Raw genomic sequence first — 13,876 nt, 5'->3', positions numbered from 1 at the left:
TTGCTGCCCCATTTAAATAGGAATGGAAATTGGTAAAACCAGAGCAACTCAAATTCACACATTCACTCAAACCTATGGACACTTTTGAGTAGCCAACGGACAGTGGGTGGAAACTGGAGGAAACCCATGCGGACAGGGGGAAAACACACCAAACTCCTCACAGAGAGTCACCTGGAGCTGGGCTCAAATGCAGGTCCCTCTAGAGAGGTCTATGTATATACACACAATGCATACATACACACACACACACACACACACACACACACACACACACACATTTTTATTTTTTATTTTTCCTGTGTATGTGGTGTTATTTTTCTTTTTCTCATGGGAATCCCTCTAGTGAAATTAATTTTTACATCACTGTACTTTCAGTGGGGAGGGTGATAAAGGGGTTGTGTTTTTTTTCCTCCTCCAAAACACAAAGTGCAGTTTCTGCAGTGGTGAGCCCAGAGTAGAAAGGACAGAGGCACTATTTCCTCTTATTACAGGTCAGTGGACATGGCCTGTGTTCATGGCATTAGGCATGGTGAACTTAGGCTCACGTGTTGCTGCTCCAGGGCATCTCATTCTACTGCTTCCAGCATTTCTATTGAGATTATTCATGCTGTGAGTATGCCATGTGCAGTTGAATAGCTGTGACAGCACTGGGTGTACTTTAAATTAGCCAAATTCATTAATTATAAAGGATGTCTACAGAGATTTGGATACATGGAGCCTTTCCCTTTCATGTGAAGTACTATGAAGCTTGCCATTAGTCTTTAGCACATGGGTCCTGTATTGTCATGGTGGTATAAATCTACAGCACACAGTCACCACCACATATCAGCTGCCTCACATCCATAAAGAAACTTCAGCTTGGATTTTACAGGCTCTCATTATAAAGTATCTTATACTGTTGGTTGCAGACTCAGCAAGTTTCACAGAATCCGTGAGGGGGAAGAGGAGCACACTTTTCAGCCCAAATCACAAATCATGTGGCTGACTCTGCTCTCGTTATTTCTCATCAGTTGCAATCTCTCTAGCTCTTGGTCCATTGGATTTAATGGATCAGAACGGGGGCCTCAAAAAAGCAGTGTATTGTGGTCTTCTGTAGGACCTTGACCACCTCAGGCTATATTATTAAGTTGTTATTTGCCAAAGATTGAACAAAATGACTATTGATGCTTCGTAATTACAGGCAGTGACCTCAGAGTCAAACAGATGCAATTTCTTTCAGTTCCAGCTATGCCTTTCTCCTTGATGGGATCTGATAACCAAATGTCATTTTCAGCTCTGTCCCAGGGCGTCAATACTGGTGAATTAAGTGAGCATGAAAGAGTGCAGGTTTCTTTTGCTCACCAAACCTACAATGGAGATTTGGCCACTAGAATGAGCCTGGCAGGAAAATGTACATTTTGTATACACAACTTATATTTACTGAGTTCAGATACTTTAAATTGCACCCATTGTGGAAACGGATGTTCAGCTGTGTGCAAAGAGCTTGTATAAACTTCATAGAAAAGCATAAAAGGGGCATAATTTACACAGCTCTTGGCTCTTGAATACATGCCTGTGATATGCTTTGATCAAAATACCACAAGGATCATACAACACAGCACTGATCTCACTCTGTCTAAAAAGCCCTATTCATAATATATTCTTTCAGCGACTGTTCCTTTAAACGAGAATGACTTCAGCTCAAGGTGCCCAGGAGTAAGGAGCGAGGAGCAGTTGCTTTTGTTTTTGGCTGTTTTAACTTCATTCACTTCAGTTCTCATATACCCTGTAATAGTAAGAATATGGCCTCTGTTGTTACTACTCTGTGCCTAATATACCATATCTTACCAAGTGTATCTTTGCACTCTCAAGTTAATGGAAGTGCAGTGCTGTGACTGGAGATACACAGATGAGGTCTTAAATTGTGTGCACAAAGAATGCAGCACAAAATCAGACTCATTTTATCCCATGTTTTCAGACTGAAGCAGCCTATAGATTGAAGCAGTTTGTGGTTTGGTAGGTGCTCCAGATTCCCAAGTTAATGTGTACATGCAATGAATTTCTGATAATTTTGTTTTCATAATATGAATATAAATATATATTTATAAATATTTTCCCCTTTAAATAAAACATGGATGATCTGAAGCAGCTGTATCTGGAACCTATTGCCAGATACATGATTTCTTGACATCTGGAAAGTTGTAGTCCTGTTTGTTTTTTGTCATTTTGTGTTTTTGAGAAGTAGTGTGTATTGGTTTTATAGGAGGGAGTTCTCATTAGTCACCTCATTGCTCTTTAGCAGCTCAACAGAGGGTCACAGCATTTCACACAGAGCCAAATTTGTACTTGTTTCAATGATGAATTTTACTAGGAAGATGTATATTATAATCGTATTTTTAAAAAGCTACACCAGCTTCATATATTTGCTCTCATTCATTAGGGTGGCTGGCATTCTGGTATAAATTTCTTTAATTCCATTTTTTTTCCCAAAGTTTGATGCTTCACTCTGATTCAGTAGTATTTTGTGTGTGGTCTCTTTGGACTTTGGTGTGTCCCCACCATCCCTTTCTTCTTTGCTTGTGATAAAGGCTATTTCCTGGGAGTGTTCCTGTTCTTTTTTTTTTTTGAGCTTCTATGGCACAGGAATCCCATCCCTCCTCCGTTCAGATAAAGATGTACTGTTAAATCAGTGGAGAATCACAGGAACACTGTGCATAACACTACTTAACTCGGCACTGTGATGCGATTGAGCAAACACTCAGGATTTACGTCAGCCACGGCCTCGTGGGAGGAATTCACCATACGGTTCATTCTTGTTTAACTCTGACGTCAGTGATTTTAGCAGAGGGAGTGTCTAGCCTGCACTGCACTGTCACAGCACACATGGTTGCACTTGCTGTTTGCCTCATTTACAATGTTTCTTTTTTTTTATTTTATAATAACATTTTTATCATAATTATTAATATTTAATAATTCACTGAAGAAAGGGAAAGCAGAGGTGACACTTGGTATTAAGCTATGCTAAATCACCTTCAAATAATAGACAAAATTTATTAGAATGTCATGACTCAAACACTTAAAGCTCAAACACTTTTTGTTTTGTAACTGCAGAAAATGTATGTAAGCCCTGTCATATTGAAATGCCAAACAGATATAATTTAACTACTGTTTAACTTTAACTACTAATTTAACATATCTATTTAACTACTGTGAGAAATGTTGTTTCATATTTAAAGATTTTTCCAATCATCTTTCCTGTAACATATTCTTTAGTAGCGATTAAACTAAGCCCTAATAAAAGCCACCTTAAACTGCCACTGGCCCAAATGAAGTTGAAAGCTTTATGCACTGACAGACTACAAATGGCAGCAGCTCTTTTTTTGTTCACTCCATTTTGTTTGCTGACAGATTTAATTGGCTCTAAACACAGGCATTTAGCTCATTCTGCCCAGAACCATCAGCTGCTTGTTTCCATCCGCTCTGCTTGTTTAGAGACACAGCATATCTGAACTGCAGGGGCAGAATAATTGTTAAGAAGGAGCACAAGATGACTAGTTCTCGTTTCATAGTGAACTCTGTCATGGCATATCAGTGCAGCTCAACCAAGCTTTTCTGACAAGAATGGTTAAAACTTATATCAAAAATATCAGTAAAATTAGAACAAAGACTTATTATACCTACATAAAATATTAAGTTATTACCAATATTATTATGCATGAAATATATCTGTTAAAGGTCTAAAAGTATTATTTTTTAAATTTTATATAACCCTTACAACCCTTTAATTACAGTGCATTTAAATGTGTAATACAGTTCTAATGACTCTCCTGTAGTTTGCCTCGTTCTAAAAAATGTCTGGGCTTTATAACTTCATTTATAACTTAATAGAACTTTTTGGTGAACTGATGGGCCTATGCTACAGGCTGAATATGTGGGTAAATGAAACTGCATTTTTGTGACATAAAAGAAGAAATGTATTCTATTTTTGATAGTTAAATTATATTTTTTGTTATACTAAAGAAAAAACTATTTTTTTATAATATGCTCTTCTTAAAGTTCTTACTTATTTATTAATTGTAATTACTTTATGATGTCAAACAGTGTTGAATTTTATTGCACTTCTTCAGGATAAGTTATATGTTTGTTTGGTTTTTTTTTTTTTTTTTATTATTATTTGCTTATTGTCTTACAGAAAGAATGGTTATGCCTGAACTGCCAGACCCAAAGGGCTCTCTCCGGACAGCTTGGGGACATGGCTCCACCTTCTCCTTCAAAACTGCCTGCTAAATCCCAGTCAACCCCTCCCTCTTCCCCAGCTAGAGCTGTCTCCTCCATCCCTTCATCCCCTACTTCCACTGTCACTGCTGCCCCTGCCAAAGTACTCTCCAGGACCCCCAGTGTAACTCAGGCTCCAGCTGACAAGTCTGAGCTTGTCTCAGCCACAGCTGACACTAAACCTCTAGTAGACTCAGCTGCAACGAAATGTGATGAGGCACAGGCGGTACTGGAAAACACACAGGTAGTACCTAAGGCAAGCGAAGAGCGAACTCTTCATATTGCACCGGAAAACAGAGAGGGCATATCTAATCCACCTGAGAAAACAGTCAAAGCCGCCACCCCTCTTCCTGACAGTGTCCCAGGGGATATAGCAGATGCAGACCAGGCTGAAATAGTAGAGCAAACTGAGCCTCCTGTTGAGACCCAGAATGGAGGGAAATGTGAGCAAGATCCAGCACTTGAGTGTGATATAGCCTCTGATGATGCTAACATTGCTAAAAATGAATTAGAAAACACAGAGATGTCACAGGCATCTAATGTAGTAACAGAAGCACAAGTACTAGACATTAACAGATATAGACCAGTCACAGATATAGAAACAGACCAACAAGCATCTTATCAAGGGTCTGAAGAGGTTTCTCTAGCTGGCGATCCAGCAGAGGAATGCTCAGTTGGGATAGCATTAGCTGATTATATGCACACTAGTGTAGGAAAGAAATCAGATGATAAAAATATCCCTGTAGCTGCTGGAGTTGCAACTCCAAATGACTTAGGAGAAAAAGAAAGAATTGCGGAAGACAGTTCTGTTATTACTGGTCCTCTGGAAATGCCTGTTGAAAAAGAAAAACATACACATCCAGATGAGTCAGTTAGCGGCAAAGATGAGGTTGAACATGAGATTTTGGCTCACAAAGGATGTGAGATAAAGTCAGAGACAAAAATGCAATATGCTCAAGCCCATGAAAATCCAGATAGAGAAAAAAGGGAGAAATATCTACTTAATACAGAGAAAGAGCCAGCACAACATAGAACAGAGCCCCCAAGTGAACTTAGCAAAGAAGAAACTCAAACTCCCCTGGCAGAGACTCCATTGGGTTCTTCCCCACTCCCTGTTATCCTGACAGAATCTGAACTAACAAGTAAACCTGATATTTCATTACATTCATCTGCTGAAACAGTGCATGCATCCTGCCTGAATACAGGAAAAGTGGCTTCAAATACATCAGGCTCAGAATTAGGGAGTGTTAATGTCAGTCCTCCCGAAGAGTATGCCAGTCTTATGGATGAGCTAAATGATGCAAAACCCATGTCACAAAATCAAACAGTTGAATGCTCAACTTCAAAAGTTGAAGTTGCTAGTGAAGATGTTGGTAAAAAAGAAAAAGAGGACATGTCATTGAACTTTGATCAAGAAAAGATTCAAAGAGATATTTTGGAAAATACAAATCAGGTTATTCCAAATTGGGAAAAGGAGGAAAAAACTGAATCAGAAAAAGATCAATCACCAATAAATAACAAAGCAGAAATCAGTGAGAAAACCAAAGAGGAACTATGTATTGAGAGCACAAAAGTGCAGGTGACAAAAGCAACTGAAATATATGACCCTTGCAACAATGATGAGGCTGGTCCTAAACCTAATGTTTCGGAGCCAGAGAACACCTTTGATAAACACATCAAAGATGAAATATTATCCCAAACAGATTTATCTCAACTGGCCCAAGACCCTCCTCCCAAAAGAGAGGAAGTGCTAATAGAGAAAGATCCAGTGCCAGAGCTCTCAGGAGAAACTATCCTCAAAACAGGCCATTCAATTAACAGGCAAAAATCTGAGAAAATGGACAGGGATACTGAGAAAAATGTTGAAAATTTACAAGGCATGTCCATTACACAGTGTGCAAACAAAAGTGATGAAGATAAGACAAAAATTGAGATGAGCCTTAAAGGTTCTATGTCAAAGGTGGAATCAGAGCAGATTTCACTGTCGTCTTCAGTTACTGAAGCTAAATTTATGGGAAAAGTCGCAGAGCAATATACAGTCAAGTCAGGCACTGATACTGTGAAAACTGAGAATGAGTGTGTAGTTGAGAAGGATGACTCACCATCAGCAATATGTGCTCAGAGACTTTCAGAAAAGGAAGAAAGTTCATCACTCAAAAACAGTGAAATATCATCTTCAGACACAGTCTTTAAAAAATCTCTAGAACAGTCTACCACACCAGCTGTTCTGCTGTGCAAGACAGTAGGAGAAACTCCACTTCCTGTATTTGATGGAAAGGAGAACATACATTTGGAAAGGGAAATCAGTTTGAGTAAAGGACAGCCTGCAAATCTAACTCCAGTAACTGATTCTCATGCTGCAATGCCCTGCAAAGAAAATAAAATTGAAAATGAATTTAATAAAGAGTTGAAAGTTGACCCAGAAGTCAGTAATAAATACACTGATAATGAATTTAATGTTGTCCATACTTTAGATGCTTTGGTAGAACCAACTTCTCCAATCCCTGTAGCTAGAAAGCAAGAAGAATGTATATCTTTTGTGCAATCTCCAATCACTCAAGAGCAAAAAGATGTTGAGCCAGAAGTGCAATCTCCAGTCACTCAAGAGCAAAAAGAAGTTGAACCAAATCCACTGATAAAGCCTAAAGAACTTGAGGTGGGAGAGGTAATTGTATAACTAGTGGATGTAGAGGATATGGTAGATATAGCCGTTAGAGTGAAGTGATTTTTAAATGTATGTTTTCACCATTATACATTCTATATTTAAATATAGATACACTGTAAATTCTTATTTCCTTCTTTTGCAGAAGAAAGAAGAAGCTCTGCTTGCAAAAGACAAAGAGCTCCTGAAAGAACCTGGTGACAAAGATGGAGCCAGTCCAGTGTGCAGTCCCACCAGCCCTTCAGATCTGGCAAAGTTGGAAAGCACCGTACTTCAAATACTAGAGGCTCAGACAACACCTCCTAAGGATGAAGCACAAAGTGATACGATGAAGACAAGACGGCGACTGGAAGTGCTCCCATTGTCTCCAGATCTCAGCTCAGAAGAAGACAGGCATGGTGAAGATCAAGAAGAAAAACATGATGCTATAGGCCCTAAAAAAGAAAGGAAAAAGCTACTTGTGCCAGGAGAATTTCAAGGAGAGCCTTTGGAGGACAGCAGTGAGGCAGAATCTTCACCTCTCACAGAGAGAAAAAAGAAACCCAGAAGAGAGAAAGATTTAGGAGGAGAAAGCCCAGGTTCGGCAGATGAAGAGGAGTTTATTCGAAAGCAGATTATGGAGATGAGTGCTGATGAAGATGCATCTCCATCTGATGAGGAAAATCTTATTAGGAAAAAGATCAGGGATCATGAAAAGAAACAACAGGAAAAGGATTCCAAAAGGGATATCAAGGAGAGGAGTGAGTCTGGCAAGGTGAGACGCCTTCTCAAAAAAAGCAGTGTGAGTCCTGAGGATGAGCCAGACCGCAAAAGCATAATTTCTGTGGCTAAAATAGAGGAACTAGATAAAGCAGAACAGCCTTCTGCAGACAATGGGTCTGCCATCCGTCATTTCAAAACAATAGAACTCAATAGTGTTGCCACAGTTCGACAGCCTTCGGATGATGGGGAGCCAGAGAGTCTTACAGACTCCCCTGATGACAGGTCCAGAGGGGAAGGCTCATCAAGTTTGCATGCTTCCAGCTTTACTCCAGGAACATCTCCAACCTCTTTGTCCTCGCTTGATGAAGACAGTGATAGCAGCAGCCCAAGCCATATTCGTTCCACTGGTGAGGGCAAACAACACAGGAAAGCCAAGCACCGGCAGCCAGGACAAATGCTGCCTACTATTGAAGATTCATCTGAAGAAGAAGAGCTACGTGAGGAAGAAGAGCTTCTGAAAGAGCAAGAAAAACAGAAAAGCTCTGGGAAGAAATCAAAGAAAGACAAAGAGGAGATACGTGCACAAAGAAGGAGAGAGCGACCAAAAACTCCACCAAGCAATCTCTCACCGATTGAAGATGCTTCTCCAACAGAGGAGCTACGCCAGGAAGCAGAGATGGAGGAAATTCGAAGATCTTCCTGCTCTGATTTCTCCCCAAGTATGGAATCAGAACCAGAGGGATTTGAGATTCTCCCAGAGAAGATTGCTGCTGTCCAAAAAGTGTATCATCTGCCGACATCGGTTTCCTTGTATTCTCCAACAGATGATCAGCATGCTGATAACAGATCCAAAGAAAGCAAAGAAAAACGACCACTGAAATCTGCAGATGAAGCCTACGAGGAAATCATGCTCAGAGCAAAATCTCCAACTACAGATAGAGAAGAAATTCCACCAGGGAAAGAATCACTTTATGGTGGCATGCTGATTGAAGATTATGCTTATGAGTCCCTTGTTGAGGATGCATACACAGAGCAGGAACCAGATAAAATTACTGTTCCAGAAATAGCAAAAAAGCTTAGATCTCCTGATGAAGTATATGAAGACATGATGCAGAGAAAGCAGGAGATACTCAAAGAGCAGCAACTGAAAGATGATTACACCAGGAAAGAAATCCCCAAGCCAGAAAGAATGCTTCCCTCGCCTGACCTCAAAAGAGACACTGTCTCTACATGCAGCTCTGGCCAGTCAGGCAAAGATGGGAAACCATTATTAGATGCAGAGGAAGCCTATGAAGAACTTATGAAAAAACAGAGAACAGTTTTGACACCAGGCACTAGCCCAACTCAATCTGTTCCGGATTTGGGTCATGCAGAACAGCAAACGGCATTAGCCTCTTCTGAAAAAACAGAGAATACTCTCCCGAGGAGAATTCTACCTATACCTGATCTGAGGGTTACACAGTGCTCCTCAGGTGAAGAAGAATCTGGGGAGGAGAGCTATGATCAAAAACAGGATACTGAACAATTTCCATCACCAACTTCAATGCATACCGCAGTTGCTGAGTCATCATCATCTGATACTCACCAACCTCCAGCTGCTCCTCCATCCTTAGAGCCTTTAATAGATTCTGCTTCATCAAAAGAAGGACCATCATCACAACCACTACCACCACAAACTGCCATGGTTGAAGTCGAGTTTTTCCAGTCTGATGTTGTTGACTTGTCAAAATCTTCCACATCCACTCAAATAGATACTTCCCCTGCTCCAATCCCTAGTGTAGTTTCTAGACCTTCTGTCCCAATTGCTTCAGCTTTACCCACTGTACCACAGTACACTCCAACAATACCTAGTGTAATATCAACAGCTCCACCTGTCCCTCCTAAACCAGTAGTTCTACGTAGAACTGTGTCTCAGGAAAGAGCAGACATACCTGCCCCACCTCCCCTACCACCACCTACTCTACCCAAGCCTAATGTTTATCCCAAAAAGATTCCACCTCAGGTTCCACAAAGAACAGTTCCAGTTGGTATGCCAACTGCAGTCCCTAGACAACATGTGGCTCCAACATGTAAGCCTCATGTTCCTCCTCCTGTGCCTCCAAAGCCATCCTCAATTCCTGCAGGACTGACATTCAGTCACAGACCAGGAGAGGCTGTGAAGCCACCCATAGCTCCAAAACCCATGTCAAGTGCCCAGCTTTCTTCTTCTGTTTTTGTTGCATCAAGACCAGACATACTACCCACAAGCACCACTGAAGGTGCTTTGAATCTGAGTCCATCAGCAGAAAATAAGACAGGAGTTACATCACCAGTCAAGACTCCTACATCCCCCAGGTTTGGAAAAAGTTTACATGACACTTATGTGGTTATTACTCTTCCATCTCAGCCTGGTTCACCCATAGAGGGTGTGACAACCCAAGCCTCAACAAGTTTTGATCCCACATCACCAAGCAAACAAGCTCCTTCACCATCTCAGGCACAGGTACAACCACCACAGTCTCAAACAACTAAGGTCCCATTAGCATTCACACGAATTACAGAATCCATAGAAAGCCAAGAAATATGTGGTCCTGAGAAGGTAGTTTCAAGCATGAGTCATGTGTATGAAGCTATTTCATCTACACAGCCCTCATCAGTAATACCAAATGTTGGTGTCCAGGTCGTTACTACTGAAGTTCAAAGAACAACAGTGTCTGTTGTGCATGAAAGAACAGCACCACCTCCTCCCACTCCTAGAGCCACTGGCATAGCCGTTGTCCCTGAAAATTTGAAAATGCAACCAGTACCAGCGCAGAATGGACATGCATATAATCCTGGAGAGGTTGTTGATCTGCGCACTCCAAAAATTGATGCAGAAACTGCTATGAAAGGTATGGATCTAACATCATCTGAGTCTCGAAGGCAGTCACTTCTTGCAGATGTCAGTGGACGGCAGCAGAGTGCTGTGCAGTCATCAGTCATGAATCTGAGTACTGATACTTCTTCAGTGTCTGTTGTTACTGACAGTATCACTATCTTAACTTGTACAGCTACCATAGCATGCAGCAATGGTGATCTTTCTCAAGCCACCTCAGTGCCTCTCCAGCTTACAACAGCAAAATCTTTTGAACCTGTATCTCAAATTATTTATCGGCCTATTGATTCTCAACCAGAAAAACCAATCAACCTCTCCACAACTGTAAGTAAAACACACCCTGTTCCTGTGACATTAGCCCCCACAGTTGCAAGTAATGGCATTAGCGTAAGTATTCCGCCTCGCCTGGAAACTTGCGTGTCTGGTGCAGTTGACCTCACAACTATGAAGCCTGTGCAAACCATGGTCTCGGTAGATGGGTCTACATCAGAAGTGGTCACAGCTGTGATCACAGAAGATGATGGCAAACCTGTAGATTTAACTGCAGGAAGACGTGCAGTCTGTTGTGATGTTGTTTACAAGCTTCCATTTGCCAGAAGCTGTGCCAGTGGACAGCCTTCTGCCCCATTGCCAGAGGATCGTTTTGGCTATAGAGATGACCACTACCAGTATGATCGCTCTTCATATGGAATGAGAGGACTTGGTGGAATTAAGCCCTCAATGTCTGACACAAATTTGGCTGAGGCCGGTCTTTTCCTATATAAAAGTAAAAATAGTTATGATTACAATGGAGCAATGGAAGGTGCTGTAGACCTAACCTCTGGAAAGATGTCCATGGCAGGTCAGTGTGATATTGCAGATCTTTCCCACAGGTGTCATTTTGAGTTACCTATACTGATTCCAAGCTGAAAGATTTTGTGCTTTAAGTTGTGATTTTTGTGGTACCCTTGAACTTTGCATGTTTTATTTATTTTTCAATTTCCTATTTTTCATTTTTAACCGGGTGTCTGTTTCTGCATGCAGTTTGAGATTTGGGTTTTGCATCTCCCATGAACCAGCAAAATCTTTTTGTTTTGTTTTGTTTTGCTTTGTATTATTTGGACAAAGCATGGCCTTTTGATGTCTTTAGCAAATGCTTGTATGAACAGAGCTCATGATTGATAATATGAACTCTTAACAGGTGAAGCAGTGGACTACTCAAGCAAAGTCACAGGAGCATATACTGGAATAACAATACCACAGTACTCCCAGGCCAGAATAACCTCTGCTGTTGGAACTAACTTTGGAGTTTCTAGTGTTCTGAGATCATCAAATGGTGTGGTTTACTCCTCTGTAGCAGCACCAGTTCCTTCTACATATGCTATTACTACTCAGCCTGGATCTATCTTCAGTACAAGCTACAACACTCTGTCAGGCATGCATACTAGTGACACAATGCCATCTCTGTCAAGTCTGCAGCATCATCCACTCACTAGATCACATAGCTTCCTTTCCACAATTGCTGTGACTACAGCAGAAGAGCAAGATGACTTACCCTTGAATCTGGAGAAAGTCTCTAAGGACATTTTTTCTGCAGGTCACTCGGATGGAGCTGCTGTAACCACAGTAGCAGCCCTGGACTATACAGATGCCTCACTAGAGGCAATTGCAGCTTCACTAGAGGCACTATCCTCCCCCATGGTTCCAGGTGATGAACAGTATCAAATGGAGCGTGAGCTTTTGGAGTTAGAGAAATTAAAACAACAGCGTCTAGCAGAGGAACTAGAGTGGGAGAGGCAAGAGATTCAGCGCTTCCGAGAGCAGGAGCAGCTGCTTGTACAGAAAGAGCTAGAAGAGCTACAAGCTATGAAGCAGCAGATTCTGTGCCAGCAGGAGGAAGAAAGGCAAGCTCACCTTATGATGCAAAAAGAGACTTATGCTCAACAACAGGAGCAATTAGAGCAAATTCAGAGGCTTCAAGAGCAACTTAGACAGCAGCTAGAGGAGCAGAAATATAGGCAGATGTACCCAAGTGAGATTCATGAGCAGACTCATGGTCTCATTGTGGGGAGCGACAAAAAGATGGACAGTGGCTGTCAGACAGATGAAGAGGACAATACAGACAAGGCCTATACTACAGGGAGAAAAAAGAAAAGTGTCAAGAAGGGTGTAGACAGCTGTGTACAGACAGATGATGAAGATCAGGATGAATGGGAGGTTCCTGCTCGAGGGAGACGTAGTAGATCACGAGGGAGTAAATACACTACAGGTGAGGGTGGTGGAGTTTCAGTACAGGCTCTTACAGAAATTTCTGTACAGACAGATTCCTCAGGAACACTTAGAGGTCACACTGTGCAAACAGATACAAGGGTTGATTATCCTGATTCTGACAGTATGTCCTCCCCTAAGAGACGCCCTACCCCATTAGAGATTAGCCAGTCTCCACATCTCAAAGCAGACACTTCCACACTTCAGGTTGCTCCAGCTCCTCCCAAATCCCCGAAAGTCCTCTATTCACCTATATCACCTTGTATATCCCCTAGCAAATCTCTTGAGTTTGTGTCCTATGATAAGTCTCTTGGGGACACCAGCCCACAGAAAGTACATGCTGCAGATTCGTCTAAAGTCCCTCCTGGTAGTCCCAGAGCACCCAAAGTCATACAGAGGTCAATGTCTGATCCCAAACCCATGAGTCCAACTGCAGAGGAGAGAGCAGCAGCCAATTTCCAGTACACTGAGGCTTACGCTGTAAGTAAACATTTCTTCAAATGTGTTCATGTTACATATGTATTACAGTATATTGCATTTTATTTATATACAGACATGAAATGGCAGGAAAACTCTATTCAAATTTTATTGTGGCCAAAAATTATCACAGGTATAAGTATTATCATGATATGTTAAAAATGTTTAAAATAATCTCAGCGAGTTTATTATTAAACACTAAATTAGCAGCACTATGTACACCTTTAAAAGATTTTAAAAACTAATAGACAAATGCACAATCAACTCTGCAGGTTTTTTCTGTTGGACTTACGTAAAAGTCAGCATGTGAGATTAATAATAATAGTATACAACTGTATTAGGTTTTGTTTAAGAGGTACTTTATATATTTATAACCCTCAATTTTGTTGTTTTTGTTGAAATATTTGCTGCATAGACAAAAGAAAATGCATTTGAATACATATAATTATATATGTGGATATATATAATTATAGCGCCATGTAAGGTGTAATGGAACGCTGTATCATTTAAGTTAGATTGAACGGTGTGTTTGTAATTCTGCCAAGAATTTGTTATTTTTTGCTTGTGACATCTTGTTGGGCATTACAAATGAAACAAAATGAATAAACAAGCACATTTCTATAACCACGCAAGTGTTTACAAGAGCATCTGCAGCTGTTATCCTACTAGTTTATTCGTTG

At 40.9% G+C, this 13,876-nt stretch overlaps 1 protein-coding gene across 1 annotated transcript in view; it reads left to right on the top strand.

Annotated features, from left to right (window-relative positions):
- The window catches only part of pcloa (piccolo presynaptic cytomatrix protein a), an 82,095-nt gene that overhangs the window by 26,843 nt on the left and 41,376 nt on the right, over positions 1 to 13,876 (top strand). The window contains exons 4-7 of the mRNA XM_066667132.1: positions 4,172 to 4,672; positions 4,787 to 4,795; positions 7,065 to 11,313; positions 11,653 to 13,199. Coding sequence (XP_066523229.1) covers positions 4,172 to 4,672; positions 4,787 to 4,795; positions 7,065 to 11,313; positions 11,653 to 13,199 — 6,306 coding nt within the window. The remainder of the gene's footprint in view (positions 1 to 4,171; positions 4,673 to 4,786; positions 4,796 to 7,064; positions 11,314 to 11,652; positions 13,200 to 13,876) is intronic.

The sequence above is a fragment of the Hoplias malabaricus genome, chromosome 4 (genome assembly GCF_029633855.1).
Source record: "Hoplias malabaricus isolate fHopMal1 chromosome 4, fHopMal1.hap1, whole genome shotgun sequence".
In the NCBI taxonomy this organism is placed as follows: domain Eukaryota; kingdom Metazoa; phylum Chordata; class Actinopteri; order Characiformes; family Erythrinidae; genus Hoplias; species Hoplias malabaricus.
Note: the sequence above shows the minus strand (reverse complement) of the source record. Positions and strands in the feature narration are given on the sequence as shown.